Genomic DNA, 18,478 nt, shown 5'->3' on the forward strand with positions numbered 1-18,478 from the left:
GGGAGTGTTCGGGGACGCGGGTCCTTCCCCCGGGGAGTGTTCGGGGACGCGGGTCCTTCCCCCGGGGGAGTGTTCGGGGACCCGGGTCCTGCCCCGGGGGAGTGTTTGGGGACCTGGGTCCTGCCTGGGGAGTGTTTGGGGACCTGGGTCCTGCCCCAGGGGACATGTATCAATGTAAAATGTTCTTTTTAAAACACCCGTTTTTTCGGGAGCAGTGATTTTTTTTAATGCTTAAAGTTAAACAATAAAAATGTAATATTCCTTTAAATTTTTCACCTGGGGGAGTGTCTATAGCAGAGGTCTCAACTGGTGGCCCTCCAGCTGTTGAAAAACTACAAGTCCCATGAGGCATTGCAAGGCTGACAGTTAAGAGCAAGACTCCCAAAGGCAATGGCATGATGGGACTTGTAGTTTCGCAACATCTGGAGGGCCACCAGTTTGAGACCCCTGGTCTATAGTATGCCTGTAAAGGGGGGCATTTTTCCCGTGTTTAGAACAGTACCACAGCAAAATTACATTTCTAAAGGAAAAAAATGTAATTTAATACTGATTGCGGCTGTAATGAATCGTCGGATACCGGCAATATAGATACAGATAATTGAGAATAAGAGCATGGCATCCCCTCTACATTATAGGTCTGGTATGGATTTTAAGGGGAACCCTGCATCAAAATAAAAAAAATGGCAGAGGGGTCCCCCCAAAATCCATACCAGACCCTTATCAGAGCACGCAACCTGGCAGGCCGCAGGAAAATCAGGGGGGACAAAAGAGCACCCCCCTCCTGAACTGTACCAGGCCACATGCCCTCAACATGGGGAGGGTGCTTTGAGGTAGCTCCCCAAAGCACCTTTTTCCCATGTTGATGGATACAAGGGCCTCATCCCCACAACCCTTGTCCGGTGGTTGTGGGGAGCTGGGGGCGGGGGATTTATCAGAATCTGGCAGCCTCCTTTAACAAGGGGACCCGCAGATCCCACCCCCCATGTGTGAATTGGTAATGGGGTACAAATGTACTCCTACCATTTCACAAAAAAGTGTCAAAATGGTAAAAAAAGACAAGAGACAGCTTGGGTCCTAAAGTCCTTTATTAAAAAAAAAAAGAAGTCCCATGAAGTAAGTTCAAGCCGCCCAACGTCACCGGGTGGCCCCGCCCTCAGTTATATAAGAGCTGTCATAGCGAAGAAGCGTCACACGGCGGGAGCCTCCCATGGAGGCAGGATGGTGGTGCCTTTTTTTTTTTTCGGGCCATTGGGGCAACATGAAGTACTTTATGGGACATTTTTTTTTCTTTTTTTAATAAAGGACTTGTCCCAAGCTGTCTCTTGTCTTTTTTACCATTTTGACACATTTTTTTGTGAAATGGTACATTTATACCCTGTTACCAATTCACACAGGGGGAGGCCAGGATCTGGGGGTATCCTTGTTAAAGGGGGCTTCCGGATTCCAATAATCCCCCGCCTGCAGCTCCCAAAAACGATTGGGCAAGGGTTGTGGGGATGAGGCCCTTGTCCCAATCAACATGGGGACAAGGTGCTTTGGGGGCTACCCCAAAGCACCCTCCTCATGTTGAGGGCATGTGGCCTGGTACGGTTCAGGAGGGGGGGGTGCTCTCGTCCCCCCTCTTTTCCTACAGCCTGCCAGGTTGTGTGCTCGGACAAGGGTCTGGTATGGCTTTTGGGGGGACCCCTAGACCATTTTCTTTTCAAATTTGGGGCAGGGTTCCCTTTAATTTACAAATCAGGCCCGAAGGGCCTGGTATGGATTTTAGTGGGACTGCCATGCAATTGTTTTTTAAATGTTGATTCTGGGTTCACCTTATTATTTATACCAGACCCAAAAGGCCTGGTAATGGAGGGGATCCCATGCTCTTTTTTTCAATTATCTGTATCTATATTGCCAAGACCCAATAATTCTTTACAGTCACAATCAGTTTTAAATAATATTTCCTTTAGAAATATAATTTTGCTGTGGTATTGTTCTAAACATGGGAAAAATGTGCAATTTTACAGGCATACTATAGACATCCCCCAGGCACGATATTTAACCACTTGCTTACTGGGCACTTAAACCCCCCTCAGTCCCAGACCAATTTTCAGCTTTCAGCGCTGATGCACTTTGAGTGACAATTGCGCGGGCATACAACACTGTACCCAAATGAAATTTTTATCATTTTTTTCCCACAAATAGAGCTTTCTTTTGGTGGTATTTAATTACAGCTCGGAGGTTTATTTTTTGCTAAACAAACAAAAAAAGATGCAAAAAAAAAAAAATCATGTTTAATAGTTTGTTATAAAATTTTGCAAACAGGTAATTTTTCTCCTTCATTGAAGTGCGCTGATGAGGCGGCACTGATAGGCTGCACTGGTGGGCACTGATAGGCTGCATTGGTGGGCACTGATAGGCTGCACTGGTGGGCACTGATGGGGCTGCATTGGTGGGCACTGATAGGCTGCACTGGTGGGCACTGATAGGCATAATTAAGGCGGCACTAATAGGCACAGATAAGGCAGCACCGATGGGCACAGATAAGGCGGCACTGATGGGCAAAGATGGGCACAGATAAGATGGCACGGATGGGTGGTACAGATGGGTGGCACGGATGGGTGGCACTAAGGGGCACTGATAGGTACCACTGATAGATGGGACTGATGGGCACTTATAGGTGGCTCTGATAGGTGGCACTGCTGGGCACTGATGGGCGGCACTGATGGGCACTGGTAGATGACACTGATGGGCACGGATATGTGGCACTGGGGTGCAGCACCTTTGTTGAGGCAGATTGTGGGCACTGCTGGGTGACACTGTGGGCACTACTGGGTGGCACTGTGGGCACTGCTGGGTGGCACTGTGGGCACTGCTGGGTGGCACTGACGGGGGGCACTTATTTTTTAATCATCTCTATTGATGAGGGGGCAGGTGGGCACTGGCAGGGGGCAGGTGGGCACTGGCAGGGCTGGCAGTCACGATCACGGCCGCCGGTGATCGGCTCTTTTTTTTTCTCCTCGCGCTGTCAGCGCGAGGAGGAATAATAGCCAATTACCGGCTCCGTTATATCACATGATCAGCTGTCATTGGCTGACAGCTGATCACGTGATAAGGGGTCGGGATCGACCCCTTGCTCTGATCGATGATCAGGCGAGTCTCATAGACTCGCCGATCACAGAGCGCACTGCGCAGGCTGCTTGTGCACGGGACTACGTCAATAGACGTAGTCCCGGAAAAGGAGATCCACGCTGTAGCCGTCATTCAGCTATAGCGCGGGTCTCAAGTGGTTAAAGGAATATTTCATTTTTATTGTTTCACTTTAAGCATTAAAAAAATCCCTGCTCCCGAAAAAAGGTCTGTTTTTAAAACAAATGTTTGCATTGATACATTCACAAACACTCCCCCGGGGCAGGACCCGGGTCCCCAAACACTCCCCCGGGGCAGGACCCAGGTCCCCAAACACTCCCCCGGGGCAGGAGCCGGGTCCCCAAACACTCCCCCGGGGCAGGAGCCGGGTCCCCAAACACTCCCCCGGGGCAGGAGACGGGTCCCCAAACACTCCCCCGGGGCAGGACCCGGGTCCCCAAACACTCCCCCGGGGCAGGAGACGGGTCCCCAAACACTCCCCCGGGGCAGGACCCGGGTCCCCAAACACTCCCCCGGGGCAGGAGCCGGGTCCCCAAACACTTTTTATGACAATAACTTGTATATAAGCCTTTAAAATTAGCACTTTTGATTTTTCATGTTGGTGTCCCATAGACTGTAATGATGTTCCGGCAGCTTTCGTATTTGCAGCGAACAGCGCATATTGTTTGCTGATCTGCGAACACCCGATGATAGACTCGAACATTGCGCTCATCCGTAGTGATGAAATGTGTTATCAGACCCCCCAACTCCTGACACAGGACTGGCCAATCGTACACCATGCTGTCACTTACAATGCCACTCTCAGCTACACCCTGCACAGACATTTTACAGTTGGCGGGACCACAATCTAGGTGCTAACAGTCTGAGAGTGACTGTCACTGGATTAAGTTATCTAAGCAATTAAAGTGGTTTTATACCCAATAAGATGGACAATTGCAGGTTTTATAATTATTTGCTTCAGAAGAATGTCTTCTTACCTGCTTGCCTTGCGAGTTACAGGTATATTTGTGGCTAATGACGTAGCCCACGCATGTGCCGTATGTCCAAATGTTCCAATTTTCCGGCATGCGGAGACCAGAATAATGCAGTTTCTATACTGGGGCTGCGCCATTTCCTATTGCCGATGTCGGCCCCAACAAGTAAGCCAGCAACAGGATAGTTTGATTCGCTCTACGTTAGATTCTGTAGTACCCGGAAACGAAGAAGAGGCTTGGATACGGGTAGGATTATTGCGCATGTGTGGGATTACAGAGAGGCAACTGTAATGTGGGTATATAGAAGTATATTAGAATACAGACAGAAAAGACCACAGTTGATACGGCGGCGGCTATTACAGAGCAGTGGCGTTTCGAATATAAAGTGTTTTTACAGTAAGAATGATTTTTGGGATTATTCTTAGGGCCCATTTTATTTGAAATAAATATTTAGATTGTAATATTGGTTAAATTGTTTTTCTTTTGGCGAGTTTACTACCGCTTTAACTCTTGCCGCCCGCCCTATAGCAGATACACGGCGGCAAAGTGGTTTCAAAAACCTGACCGGATGTCATAGGACGTGATTAGGATTTTGAGCCGCTGCGCGCCCCCGGGGGCACGCTTCGTGGCGATCGTTGTTGCGGTATGTCAGTCTGACACCCGGCAACTACGATCTCGGTAAAGAGTCTCAGACGGAGACTCTTTACCACGTGATCAGCCGTGTCCAATCACAGCTGATCACAGTGTAAATAGTTAGAGCCGGTGATCGGCTTTTCCTCACTCGCATTTGTCAGACGAAAGTAGAGGAGAGCCGATCGGCTGCTCCTCTGACAGGGGGAGTCTGTGCTGATCGATTATCAGCACAGCCCCCCCCCCAGAGGATGCCCACACTGGACCACCAGGGATGCCACCAGACCACTAGGGATGCCCAGCACAAGGTAATCCTCCCTACACCACCAGAGATGCCAGTGCCCACAATGGATGCCAATCAGTGTCCATAATGGGCATCACTGATTGGCATGCATTGTTTGGCACTGGAATCCATTAGTACAGTATAATGTAATACAATGCCGCCTATCAGTGCCCACCTGTGCCTCCTATCAGTGCCCATCCGTGCCACCTATTAGTGCCCATCCATGCCCATCTGTGCCGCCTATCCATGCCCATCTGTGCTGCCTATCCATGCCCATCTGTGCTGCCTATCCATGTCCATCTGTACCGTCTATCCTTACCCATCCATGCTGCCCATCCATGCCAATCTGTGCCAGCTATCAGTGCCAATTTGTGCCACCTATCAGTGCCCATCCGTGTTGCCCATCAGTGCCACCCATCAGTGCCACCTATCAGTGCCACTTCATTGGTGCCACCTCATTGGTGCCCATCAGTGCAGCCCCATCAGTGCCCATCAGTGAAGGAGAAAACTTATTTACAAAGTTTTGAAACTGAAACAAAAAAAATATTTTTTTCAAAATTTTCGGTATTTTTTATTTGTTTAGCAAAAAAATAAAAACCGCAGAGGTGATCAAAAACTACCAAAAGAAAGCTCTATTTGTAAGAAAAAAATGATAAAAATGTCATTTGAGTACAGTGTAGCATGACCGCGCAATTGTCATTCAAAGTGCGACAGCGCTGAAAGCTGAAAATTGGTCTGGGCAGGAAGGTGTTTAAGTGCCCCCCCCCCGGTATTGAGGTGGTTAAGTTACCACCACCACCCTTTGACAGAGGAGGAGGAAACTCATAATCTTAGAAATGCCCAGCATGATTTTACAATAAACCTCGCCACACACAGGAATGTCCACAGGAATTATACTATACAGGATCGCTCTTCAGGAGACGGGGATTCTTCTTATTTTGCAAAGTGCATTTAGACACAAGATTAACACTTTTTTATAAAAAAATACGGTTTAATAATTAATCATATTTAATAAGAATATGGTTGCAAATAAAATATTTACCAATAAAAAGAGTTGCGGTGGAAGAATATCGTGTCCCGGCTTCGGCAGAGTTCGGTCGATGAGTCGGTGTAATTGGCTCTCATAACTTGACAGATGTTCCTTGGTTGATGGTCCATGAGAACTGGCACCTGCCTTTTCTGTGGGGTCAAAGGGGCGTTGACAGAGGCCATATGACCAATAGAGCGTCTGTAGAGTGGCCATCGTGTTTATGACGTTATCATGGCCCTCCTTTACAGAAAGGTTTACACTAATATTAAAATCTTCCAATATGCATAGCTTGCATTCTAGAAACCAGTCAATTATTGTTCAGTATTATATTATTTGTCCAGTGATACCAAACACAGAGTATTTGAAATGGGCCGGTCACCCAGAAGGTAGGAGACTGCTATCTCCCCTTCTGTATGCTCTAGTGCCATTTTTATCAACTCCAGTCCTCAAGGCGCCCCAACAGGTCAGGTTTTCAGGCTTTCCATTATTTTGCGCAGGTTGATTTGATGAGTTTCCCTGCCTTGGTAATTACCACAGCCATTTCATCTGAGGGAAATCCTGAAAACATGACCTGTTGGGGCGCCTTGAGGACTGGAGTTGGGAAACACTGCTGTGGCACTGGTGAGAGAGCTGGGGGGCACTGATGAGAGAGCTGGGAGGGCACTGATGAGAGAGCTGGGGGGCACTGATGAGCTGGGAGAGCACTGGTGAGGGAGCTGGGGGGCAATGGTGAGGGAGCTGGGAGGCACTGGTGAGAGAGCTGGGGGGCACTGGTGAGAGAGCTGGAAGGGCACTGGTGAGGGAGCTGGGGGGCACTGGTGAGAGAGCTGGGGGGCACTGGTGCAGGAGCTGGGGGGGCACTGGTGAGGGAGCTGGGGGGCACTGGTGAGGGAGCTGGGGGGCACTGGTGAAGGAGCTGGGAGGCACTGGTGAGAGAGCTGGGAGGGCACTGGTGAGGGAGCTGGGAGGGCACTGGTGAGGGAGCTGGGGGGCACTGGTGCAGGAGCTGGGGAGCACTGGTGAGAGAGCTGTGGGAGCACTGGTGAGAGAGCTGGGAGGGCACTGGTGCAGGAGCTGGGGGGAACTGGTGAGGGAGCTTGTGGGCCCTGGTGCAGGAGCTGGGGGGCACTGGTGAGAGAGCTGGGAGGGCACTGGTGCAGGAGCTGGGGGGCACTGGTGAGAGAGCTGAGGGGCACTGGTGAGAGAGCTGGGGGGCACTGGTGAGAGAGCTGGGGGGCACTGTTGAGAGAGCTGAGAGGGCACTGGTGAGGGAGCTGGGGGGCACTGGTGAGGGAGCTGGGAGGCACTGGTGCAGGAGATGGGGAGCACTGGTGAGAGAGCTGTGGAAGCACTGGTGAGAGAGCTGGGAGGGCACTGGTGCAGGAGCTGGGGGGCACCGGTGAGGGAGCTTGTGGGCCCTGGTGCAGGAGCTGGGGGGCACTGGTGAGAGAGCTGAGGTACACTGGTGAGAGAGCTGGGAGGGCACTGGTGCAGGAGCTGGGGGGCACTGGTGAGAGAGCTGAGGGGCACTGGTGAGAGAGCTGGGGGGCACTGGTGAGAGAGCTGGGGGGCACTGGTGAGAGAGCTGGGAGGGCACTGGTGAGGGAGCTGGGAGGGCACTGGTAAGGGAGCTTGCGGGCACTGGTGAGAGAGCTGGGGGGCACTGGTGAGAGAGCTGGGGGGCACTGGTGAGGGAGCTTGCGGGCACTGGTGAGAGAGCTGGGGGGCACTGGTGAGAGAGCTGGGGGGCACTGGTGAGGGAGCTGGGAGGGCACTGGTGCAGGAGCTGGGGGGCACTGGTAAGGGAGCTTGCGGGCACTGGTGAGAGAGCTGGGGGGCACTGGTGAGAGAGCTGGGGGGCACTGGTGAGGGAGCTTACGGGCACTGGTGAGAGAGCTGGGGGGCACTGGTGAGAGAGCTGGGGGGCACTGGTGAGGGAGCTGGGAGGGCACTGGTGCAGGAGCTGGGGGGCACTGGTAAGGGAGCTTGCGGGCACTGGTGAGAGAGCTGGGGGGCACTGATGAGAGAGCTGGGAGGGCACTGGTGAGGGAGCTGGGGGTCACTGATGAGGGAGCTAGGAGGGCACTGGTGAGGGAGCTGGGAGGGCACTGGTAAGGGAGCTTGCGGGCACTGGTGAGAGAGCTGGGAGGGCACTGGTAAGGGAGCTTGCGGGCACTGGTGAGAGAGCTGGGGGGCACTGGTGAGAGAGCTGGGGGGCACTGGTGAGGGAGCTGGGAGGGCACTGGTGAGGGAGCTTGCGGGCACTGGTGAGAGAGCTGGGGGGCACTGGTGAGAGAGCTGGGGGGCACTGGTGAGAGAGCTGGGAGGGCACTGGTGCAGGAGCTGGGGGGCACTGGTAAGCGAGCTTGCGGGCACTGGTGAGAGAGCTGGGGGGCACTGATGAGGGAGCTGGGAGGGCACTGGTGAGGGAGCTGGGGGGCACTGATGAGGGAGCTGGGAGGGCACTGGTGAGGGAGCTGGGGGGCACTGGTGAGGGAGCTGGGAGGGCACTGGTGAGGGAGCTTGCGGGCACTGGTGAGAGAGCTGGGGGGCACTGGTGAGGGAGCTTGCGGGCACTGGTGAGAGAGCTGGGGGGCACTGGTGAGAGAGCTGGGGGGCACTGGTGAGAGAGCTGGGAGGGCACTGGTGCAGGAGCTGGGGGGCACTGGTAAGCGAGCTTGCGGGCACTGGTGAGAGAGCTGGGGGGCACTGGTGAGGGAGCTGGGAGGGCACTGGTGAGGGAGCTTGCGGGCACTGGTGAGAGAGCTGGGGGGCACTGGTGAGAGAGCTGGGGGGCACTGGTGAGAGAGCTGGGAGGGCACTGGTGCAGGAGCTGGGGGGCACTGGTAAGCGAGCTTGCGGGCACTGGTGAGAGAGCTGGGGGGCACTGATGAGGGAGCTGGGAGGGCACTGATGAGGGAGCTGGGGGGCACTGGTGAGGGAGCTGGGGGGCACTGATGAGGGAGCTGGGAGGGCACTGGTGAGGGAGCTGGGGGGCACTGGTGAGGGAGCTGGGAGGGCACTGGTGAGGGAGCTTGCGGGCACTGGTGAGAGAGCTGGGGGGCACTGGTGAGAGAGCTGGGAGGGCACTGGTGCAGGAGCTGGGGGGCACTGGTAAGGGAGCTTGCGGGCACTGGTGAGAGAGCTGGGGGGCACTGATGAGGGAGCTGGGAGGGCACTGGTGAGGGAGCTGGGGGGCACTGATGAGGGAGCTGGGAGGACACTGGTGAGGGATCTTGCGGGCACTGGTACAGGAGCTGAGGGGCACTGGTAAGGGAGCTTGCGGGCACTGGTGAGAGAGCTGGGGGGCACTGATGAGGGAGCTGGGAGGGCACTGGTAAGGGAGCTTGCGGGCACTGGTGAGAGAGCTGGGGGGCACTGGTGAGAGAGCTGGGGGGCACTGGTGAGGGAGCTGGGAAGGCACTGGTAAGGGAGCTGGGGGGCACTGGTAAGGGAGCTGGGGGGGCACTGATGAGGGAGCTGGGAGGGCACTAGTGAGGGAGCTGGGGGGGGCACTGGTGAGGGAGCTTGCGGGCACTGGTGCAGGAGCTGAGGGGCACTGGTGCAGGAGCTGAGGGGCACTGGTAAGGGAGCTTGCAGGCACTGGTGAGAGAGCTGGGGGGCACTGGTGAGAGAGCTGTGGGGGCACTGGTGAGAGAGCTGGGGGGCACTGGTGAGAGAGTTGGGAGGGCACTGGTGAGGGAGCTGGGAGGCACTGGTGAGGGAGCTGGGAGGGCACTGGTAAGGGAGCTTGCGGGCACTGGTGAGAGAGCTGGGGGGCACTGGTGAGGGAGCTGGGAGGGCACTGGTAAGGGAGCTTGCGGGCACTGGTGAGAGAGCTGGGGGGCACTGGTGAGGGAGCTGGGAGGGCACTGGTGCAGGAGCTGGGGGGCACTGGTAAGGGAGCTTGCGGGCACTGGTAAGAGAGCTGGGGGGCACTGATGAGGGAGCTGGGAGGGCACTGGTGAGGGAGCTGGGGGGCACTGATGAGGGAGCTGGGAGGGCACTGGTGAGGGAGCTTATGGGCACTGGTGCAGGAGCTGAGGGGCACTGGTAAGGGAGCTTGCGGGCACTGGTGAGAGAGCTGGGGGGCACTGGTGAGAGAGCTGGGGGGCACTGGTGAGGGAGCTGGGAGGGCACTGGTAAGGGAGCTTGCGGGCACTGGTGAGAGAGCTGGGGGGCACTGGTGAGAGAGCTGGGGGGCACTGGTGAGGGAGCTGGGAGGGCACTGGTGCAGGAGCTGGGGGGCACTGGTAAGGGAGCTTGCGGGCACTGGTGAGAGAGCTGGGGGGCACTGATGAGGGAGCTGGGAGGGCACTGGTGAGGGAGCTGGGGGGCACTGATGAGGGAGCTGGGAGGGCACTGGTGAGGGAGCTTGCGGGCACTGGTGCAGGAGCTGAGGGGCACTGGTAAGGGAGCTTGCGGGCACTGGTGAGAGAGCTGGGGGGCACTGGTGAGAGAGCTGGGGGGCACTGGTGAGGGAGCTGGGAGGGCACTGGTAAGGGAGCTTGCGGGCACTGGTGAGAGAGCTGGGGGGCACTGGTGAGAGAGCTGGGGGCACTGGTGAGGGAGCTGGGAGGGCACTGGTGCAGGAGCTAGGGGGCACTGGTAAGGGAGCTTGCAGCACTGATGAGAGAGCTGGGGGGCACTGGTGAGGGAGCTGGGAGGGCACTGGTGAGGGAGCTGGGGGGGCACTGATGAGGGAGCTGGGAGGGCACTGGTGAGGGAGCTTGCGGGCACTGGTGCAGGGGCTGAGGGGCACTGGTAAGGGAGCTTGCGGGCACTGGTGAGAGAGCTGGGGGGCACTGGTGAGAGAGCTGTGGGGGCACTGGTGAGAGAGCTGTGGGGGCACTGATGAGGGAGCTGGGGGCACTGTCATTTTCTAAGGAATTCCAAATTTTATGAACGATTAGAATTCGGATCAGTCGAAAAATGATCGACCGATTCAAATTCTGTGTGAAGAACAGATGATTGTTAACCACTTCCCGTCTGGCCTATAGCAAAATGACGGCCGGGCAGTGTTCACTTATCCTCACTGGGCATCATATGATGTCCAACAAGGTAACAGCTGCCGTGTGCCCGTGGGGGTCGTGCATCGTGGCGATCGGTGGTGCCGTGTGTCAGTCTGACGCACCGCTGCACTGATCTCGGTAAAGACCCTCCGATGGAGACTCTTTACCACGTGATCAGCCGTGTCCAATCACGACTGATCATGATGTAAACAGGAAGAGCCGTTGATCGTCCTTTCCTCATTTGTGTCTGACAGACGCGAGTAGAGGAGAGCCAATCGGCGGCTCTCCTGCAGGGGGGTTTGCGCTGATTGTTTATCAGCACAGCCCCCCCTCAGATGCCCGCACTGGACTACCAGGGAAGCCCCTAACATGTGGATGGCCATGTATATCCCCCATGGCCATCCACATGTGCCAACATATGCCAATCAGTGCCCACAAATAGGCATTGACTGGCACCATTATAGAACTAATAAAATCAGTGATGCCTAGAAATGCCATGCACCAGTGTAATCAGTGCCACCCATCAGTGGCCCTCAGTGCCACCTATCAGTGCCCATCCATGCCCACCTATCAGTGCCACCCATAAGTACCCATGAGTGCCATCAATAAGTGCCCGTCAGTGCCACCTATCAGTGCCCATCATCAGTGCCACCTTATCAGTGCCCATCATTTAAGAAGAAATCGTACTTATTTCCAAAAAAATTTAAGAGAAACAAACAAAAACGTTTTTTTTCAAAATTTTCGGTCTTTTTTTTAGTTTGTTGCGCAAAAAATAAACCCCCCCCGAGGTGATGAAATACCACCAAAAGAAATCTCTATTTGTGGGAATAAAATGATAAACATGTAGTTTGTGTACAGTGTTGTATGACCGCGTAATTGTCATTCAAGTGTGAGAGCGCTGACAGGAAGTACCCGGTATTGTGGGTGGGGGCCGGAAGGGGGAAGTGCCCGGTATTGGGGTGGGGGCAGGAAGGGGGAGGTGCCTGGTATTGGGGGGGCAGAAGGTGGGAAGTGCCCGGTATTGGGGGGGGCAGAAAGGAGTAAAGTGCCCAGTATTGGGGGGGCAGGAAGGGGGGAAGTGCCTGGTATTGGGGGGGCAGGAAGGGGGAGGGCTGGAAGGGGGGAAGTGCCTGATATTGGGGGGCAGGAAGGGGGAAGTGCCTGGTATTGGGGGGGCGGAAGTGCCCGGTATTGGGGGGCAGGAAGGGGGAAGTGCCTGGTATTGGGGGGGCAGGAAGGGGGAAGTGCCTGGTATTGGGGGGGCCGGAAGGGGGGAAGTGCCCGGTATTGGGGGGGGGCAGGAAGAGGGGGAAGTGCCTGGTATTGGGGGGGCAGGAAGGGGGGAGGGCAAGAAGGGGGAAGTGCCTGGTATTGGGGTGGCAGGAAGGGGGAAGTGCCTGGTATTGGGGGGCAGGAAGGGGGGAAGTGCCTGGTATTGGGGGGCAGGAAGGGGGAAGTGCCTGGTATTGGGGGGGCGGAAGGGGGAAGTGCCTGGTATTGGGGGGGCCGGAAGGGGGGAAGTGCCCGGTATTGGGGGGGCAGGAAGAGGAGGAAGTGCCTGGTATTGGGGGCAGGAAGGGGGGAGGGCAGGAAGGGGGGAAGTGCCTGGTATTGGGGGGCAGGAAGGGTGGAAGTGCCCAGTATTCGGGGGGCAGGAAGGGGGGAAGTGCCTGGTATTGGGGGGAGCAGGAAGGGGGGAAGTGCCTGGTATTGGGGGGGCAGGAAGGGGGAAGTGCCTGGTATTGGGGGGACGGAAAGGGGGAAGTGCCTGGTATTTGGGGGGCAGGAAGGGGGAAGTGCCTGGTATTGGGGGGCAGGAAGGGGGGAGGGCAGGAAGGGGAAAAGTGCCTGGTATTGGGGGGGCAGGAAGGGGGGAAGTGCCCGGTATTGGGGGGGCAGGAAGGGGGGAAGTGCCCGGTATTGGGGGGGCAGGAAGGGGGGAAGTGCCCGGTATTGGGGGGGCAGGAAGGGGGGAAGTGCCTGGTATTGGGGGGAGCAGGAAGGGGGGAGGGCAGGAAGGGGGAAGTGCCTGGTATTGGGGGGGCAGGAAGGGGGAAGTGCCTGGTATTGGGGGGACGGAAGTGCCCGGTATTGGGGGGCAGGAAGGGGGAAGTGCCCTGGTATTGGGGGGGCAGGAAGGGGGAAGTGCCTGGTATTGGGGGGGGCGGAAGTGCCCGGTATTGGGGGGGAGGAAGGGGGGAAGTGCCTGGTATTGGGGGGCAGGAAGGGGGAAGTGCCTGGTATTGGGGGGGCGGAAGGGGGGAAGTGCCCGGTATTGGGGGGGCAGGAAGGGGGGAAGTGCCTGGTATTGGGGGGGAAAGGAAGGGGGAAGTGCCTTGTATTGAGGGGGCAGGAAGGGGGAAGTGCCTGGTTTGGGGGGGCAGGAAGGGGGGAAGTACCTCCCGGTATTGAAGTGGGAAGCTGAAGAAGCGTCAGCTGTCAGCCGGCTTCACCACTGACAACTGAAATGAAAACAAAACAATGCTGGAAATAGAAAATTCTGGGGAAAAAACAGCGTGGGGGTCCCCCCAAAATCCACACCAGACCCTTATCCGAGCATGCAGCCTGGCAGGTCAGGAAAGGGGGAATGAGCGAGCGCCCACTCTTCAGAATCATACCAGGACACATGCCTTACACCTTGCCCTCATGCTGATGGAGACAACGGCCTTCTCCCCACAACCCTGGCCAGTGGCTGTGGGGGTCTGCAGGCAGGGGGCTTATTAAAATCTGGAATGCCTTTTTAACAAGGGGGCCCCAGAACCCGGCCCCCCCATGTGAATGATTATGGGGTACATGGTACCCTTGCCCAGGGGTTGACAAATTTGCTTTGAATTAGTTAGAAGCCAGTTCTTTTTTTTTTTTTTAGAGTGGTATGGATTGTCAGCTCCCGGGGTAAGGCCACTCATTTTCACCCCCTATCCCTAACTCACAATGGAGCACCCAGTCAATAACTCCATTGAAACGCTGGTACATCAGGGTTATGGGCTGACCAGAAAGAGAGTAAGGCTGGCAACAGATGGAACTGGTTGCCACTGGCAGGCACGTGCAACTGCCAGATGGCACCGGCAGGTGACACTGGTTGGCATTGTCAGGTGACACTGGTTTGGAACTGGCAGGTGACACTGGTTTGGAACTGGCAGGTGGCACTATTGGCACTGGCACTGATAGGCAGGTGGCACTGGTTTGGAAGTGGCAGGTGGCCCTGGTTGGTGATGGCAGGTGGCACTAGTTGTCACTGGAAGATGGCACTGATTGGTGGTGGCACTGGCAGGTGGCACTGATTGGTAGTGGCAGATGGCACTGATTGGCAATGGCACTGGCAGGTGGCACTGATTGGCGGTGGCAGGTGGCACTGATTGGTAGTGGCAGGTGGCACTGGCAGGCACGTGGAACTGCCAGATGGCATTGGCAGGTGACACTGGTTGGCATTGGCAGGTGACACTGGTTTTGAACTGGAAGGTGGCACTGATTGGTGATGGCACTGGTTGGTGGTTGCAGGTGGTATTGATTGGCGGTGGCACTGTTTGGCACTAGCAGGTGGCACTAATTGGCGGTGCCACTGGTTGGCACTGGCAGGTTTCACACGGAGCACTCTGTTACTGAAATGTAACAGAGGAGCTGTCAGAATTGAGCTTAATGTCGGCGGGACCCGGCCGGGGTAGGGCGGGACTCAGCAGCTATCAAACACCAGCCAACGATTGGGCTGCTTAAGAAAAGAGGCGCGGCCACATACACGTAGCGGCCTGCCCAGATTCCATTGGCTGGTGTTTGATAGCTGCCGGGTCCCGCCCATCCCGGCCGGAGGAGGGAGGAGGACGGCAGTCAGTGTTAATGCTCTGCATGTCTGGGGCATCAATAGTGAGTGGGCTGGTGGCAGCTTAGGCGCCAGGTTGCGATTTCTGGTCGCATTGGCGACCCAGCGCCTGGGGTTTGTGGAGCCCTGCCCTTGCCCATGCACCAAAAATGTGTAAAAATTGAATAAAGACAGTAAACAAGTTTTTGACAATTCCTTTATTGTCCCAGAGGTAGATCCATCGCGCTTTACCCGCCGCACACAAAAAATAAGATTTCCGGCCTCGTTCAATGTTCCCTGCGGACTATTTGCCCCTCCATCTGACATTTCTTATATAGGTAAGGTGCGGAGCCACCTGGTGACCATAACCGGTGACCCCGTCCCCTTGTGGCGTTCCAGCATGCCCTGGTCAGTGATGTCTCAAGGGGGTGGAGTCACCCACTGACTTTATTGGGTGCCCACGCCCCTTAGCTATTTTCAGGTTCGATGGTGCGGCGGGCGAAGCGCAGTGGATCTATACATAGTGCACTCCTCAACCCTGCACTCTGTACATAGCGCACTCCTCAACCCTGCACTCTGTACATAGCGCGCTCCTCAACCCTGCACTCTACTATACATAGCGCACTCCTCAACCCTGCACTCTGTACATAGCGCATTCCTCAACCCTGCACTCTGTACATAGCGCACTCCTCAACCCTGCATTCTGTACATAGCGTACTCCTCAACCCTGCACTCTGTACATAGCGCGCTCCTCAACCCTGCACCCTGTATATAGCGCCCTCCTCAACTCTGCACATAGCACCCTCCTCAACCCTGTACATAGCGCACTCCTCAACCCTGCACTCTGTACATAGCGCACTCCTCAACCCTGCACTCTGTACATAGCGCGCTCCTCAACCCTGCACATAGCACCCTCCTCAACCCTGCACCCTGTATATAGCGCCCTCCTCAACTCTGCACATAGCACCCTCCTCAACCCTGTACATAGCGCACTCCTCAACCCTGCACTCTATACATAGTGCGCTCCTCAACCCTGCACTCTATACATAGTGCGCTCCTCAACCCTGCACTCTGTACATAACGCACTCCTCAACCCTGCACCCTGTATATAGCGCACTCCTCAACCCTGCACCTTGTACATAGCGCACTCCTCAACTCTGCACCCTGTCCATAGCGCACTCCTCAACCCTGCACTCTGTACATAGCGCACTCCTCAACCCTGCACTCTGTACATAGCACACTCCTCAACCCTGCACCCTGTACATAGCACACTCCTCAACCCTGCACTCTATACATAGCGCACTCCGCAACCCTGCACTCTTTACATAGTGCCCTCCTCAGCCCTGCACTCTGTACATAGCGCACTCCTCAACCCTGCACTCTGTACATAGCGCACTCCTCAACCCTGCACTCTGTACATAGCGCACTCCTCAATCCTGCACTCTGTACATAGCGCCCTCCTCAACCCTGCACATAGCACCCTCCTCAACCCTGCACCCTGTACATAGCGTACTCCTCAATCCTGAGCTCTGTACATAGCGCCCTCCTCAACCCTGCACATAGCACCCTCCTCAACCCTGCACCCTGTACATAGCGCAATCCTCAACCCTGCACTCTACTATACATAGCGCACTCCTTAACCCTGCACTCTGTACATAGCGCACTCCTCAACCCTGCACTCTGTACATAGCGCACTCCTCGACCCTGCACTCTACTATACATAGCGCACTCCTCAACCCTGCACTCTACTATACATAGCGCACTCCTCAACCCTGCACTCTGTACATAGCACACTCCTCAACCCTGCACTCTGTACATCGCGCCCTCCTCAACCCTGCACTCTGTACATAGCGCCCTCCTCAACCCTGCACTCTCCTATACATAGCGCACTCCTCAACCCTGCACCCTGTACATAGCACACTCCTCAACCCTGCACTCTGTACATCGCGCCCTCCTCAACCCTGCACTCTGTACATAGTGCCCTCCTCAACCCTACACTCTGTACATAGCGCACTCCTCAACCCTGCACATAGCGCACTCCTCAACCCTGCACTCTACTATACATAGCGCACTCCTCAACCCTGCACATAGCGCACTCCTCAACCCTGCACTCTGTACATAGCGCACTCCTCAACCTTGCACCCTGTACATAGCGCACTCCTCAACCCTGCACTCTGTACATAGAACCCTCCTCAGCCCTGCACTCTGTACATAGCGCACTCCTCAACCCTGCACATAGCGCCCTCCTCGACCATTCACTCTGTACATAGCGCCCTCCTCAAACCTGCACTCTGTACATAGCGTACTCCTCAATCCTGCACTCTGTACATAGCGCACTCCTCAACCCTGCACTCTGTACATAGCGCACTCCTCAACCCTGCACTCTATACATAGCGCACTCCTCAACCCTGCACTCTGTACATAGCGCACTCCTCAATCCTGCACTCTGTACATAGCGCACTCCTCGACCCTGCACTCTGTACATAGCGCACTCCTCAATCCTGCACTCTGTACATAGCGCACTTCTCGACCCTGCACTCTGTACATAGCGCACTCCTCAATCCTGCACTCTGTACATAGCGCACTCCTCAACCCTGCACTCTGTACATAGCGCACTCCTCAACCCTGCACTCTATACATAGCGCACTCCTCAACCCTGCACTCTATACATAGCGCACTCCTCAACCCTGCACTCTATACATAGCGCACTCCTCGACCCTGCACTCTGTACATAGCGCACTCCTCAATCCTGCACTCTACACATAGCGCACTCCTCAACCCTGCACTCTGTACATAGCACACTCCTCAATCCTGCACTCTACACATAGCGCACTCCTCAACCCTGCACTCTGTACATAGCGCACTCCTCAACCCTGCACTCTGTACATAGCACACTCTAATAAGGCTTACCTATAGGTAAAAATATATATTTTTTTATTCCGCGGTTTATTACTGCTAAGCTCCTGCCTTTGCTAAGTGTTTGACCACACAAAGGTCACTTCCTCCTTTAACCACTTGCTCACTGGGCAGTTAAACCCCCCTCAGTCCCAGAGCAATTTTCAGCTTTCAGCGCTGATGCACTTTGAATGACAATTACGCGGGCATACAACACTGTACCCAAATGACATTTTTATCATTTTTTTCCCACAAATAGAGCTTTCTTTTGGTGGTATTTAGTTACAGCTCGGAGTTTTATTTTTTGCGAAACAAAAAAAAAGATGCAAAAAAAAAAAATCATGTTTTAATAGTTTGTTATAAAATTTTGCAAACTGGTAATTTTTCTCCTTCATTGAAGTGCGCTGATGAGGCGGCACTGATAGGCTGCACTGGTGGGCACTGATAGGCTGCACTGGTGGGCACTGATAGGCTGCATTGGTGGGCACTGATAGGCATAGTTAAGGCGGCACAAATAGGCACAGATAAGGCAGCACCGATGGGCACAGATAAGGCGGCACTGATGGGCAAAGATGGGCACATAAGATGGCACGGATGGGCACTGATAGGTACCACTGATAGATGGGACTGATAGGTGTCACTTATAGGTGGCTCTGATAGGTGGCACTGCTGGGCACTGATGGGTGGCACTGCTGGGCACTGATAGATGACACTGATGGGCACGGATAT

At 55.2% G+C, this 18,478-nt stretch overlaps 1 protein-coding gene across 1 annotated transcript; it reads right to left on the reverse strand.

The window, feature by feature from the left end:
* Nucleotides 1-6,010: 6,010 nt before the first annotated feature.
* LOC143973612 (uncharacterized) lies at nt 6,011-11,773 on the reverse strand. Its single transcript, XM_077474469.1, has 3 exons — nt 10,101-11,773; nt 9,028-9,103; nt 6,011-6,345 (listed from the first exon to the last, which is right to left on the reverse strand). Exons 1-3 carry the CDS (start codon nt 10,926-10,928, stop codon nt 6,011-6,013), a joined length of 1,239 nt encoding a protein of 412 aa, XP_077330595.1. The 5' UTR covers nt 10,929-11,773.
* Between the last annotated feature and the right edge of the window lie 6,705 nt (nt 11,774-18,478).

Source organism: Lithobates pipiens, unplaced genomic scaffold (assembly GCF_037356315.1).
Source record: "Lithobates pipiens isolate NorthernLeopardFrog02 unplaced genomic scaffold, aLitPip1_a1.2 Scaffold_86, whole genome shotgun sequence".
NCBI classification, from domain to species: Eukaryota; Metazoa; Chordata; class Amphibia; order Anura; family Ranidae; genus Lithobates; species Lithobates pipiens.

What these genes read in the sequence shown, in the direction of transcription:
- LOC143973612 (XM_077474469.1), bottom strand. Translation starts at nt 10,928, where the DNA reads ATGACAGTGCCCCCAGCTCCCTCATCAGTGCCCCCACAGCTCTCTCAC. An exon ending in GCCCGCAAGCTCCCTTACCA is followed by an intron (nt 9,104 to 10,100) that starts GTGCCCCTCAGC and finishes TGCCCCCCAGCT; the next exon opens with CTCTCACCAGTGCCCGCAAG. An exon ending in GCCCCCCAGCTCCCTCACCA is followed by an intron (nt 6,346 to 9,027) that starts GTGCCCTCCCAG and finishes ACTGGTTTCTAG; the next exon opens with AATGCAAGCTATGCATATTG.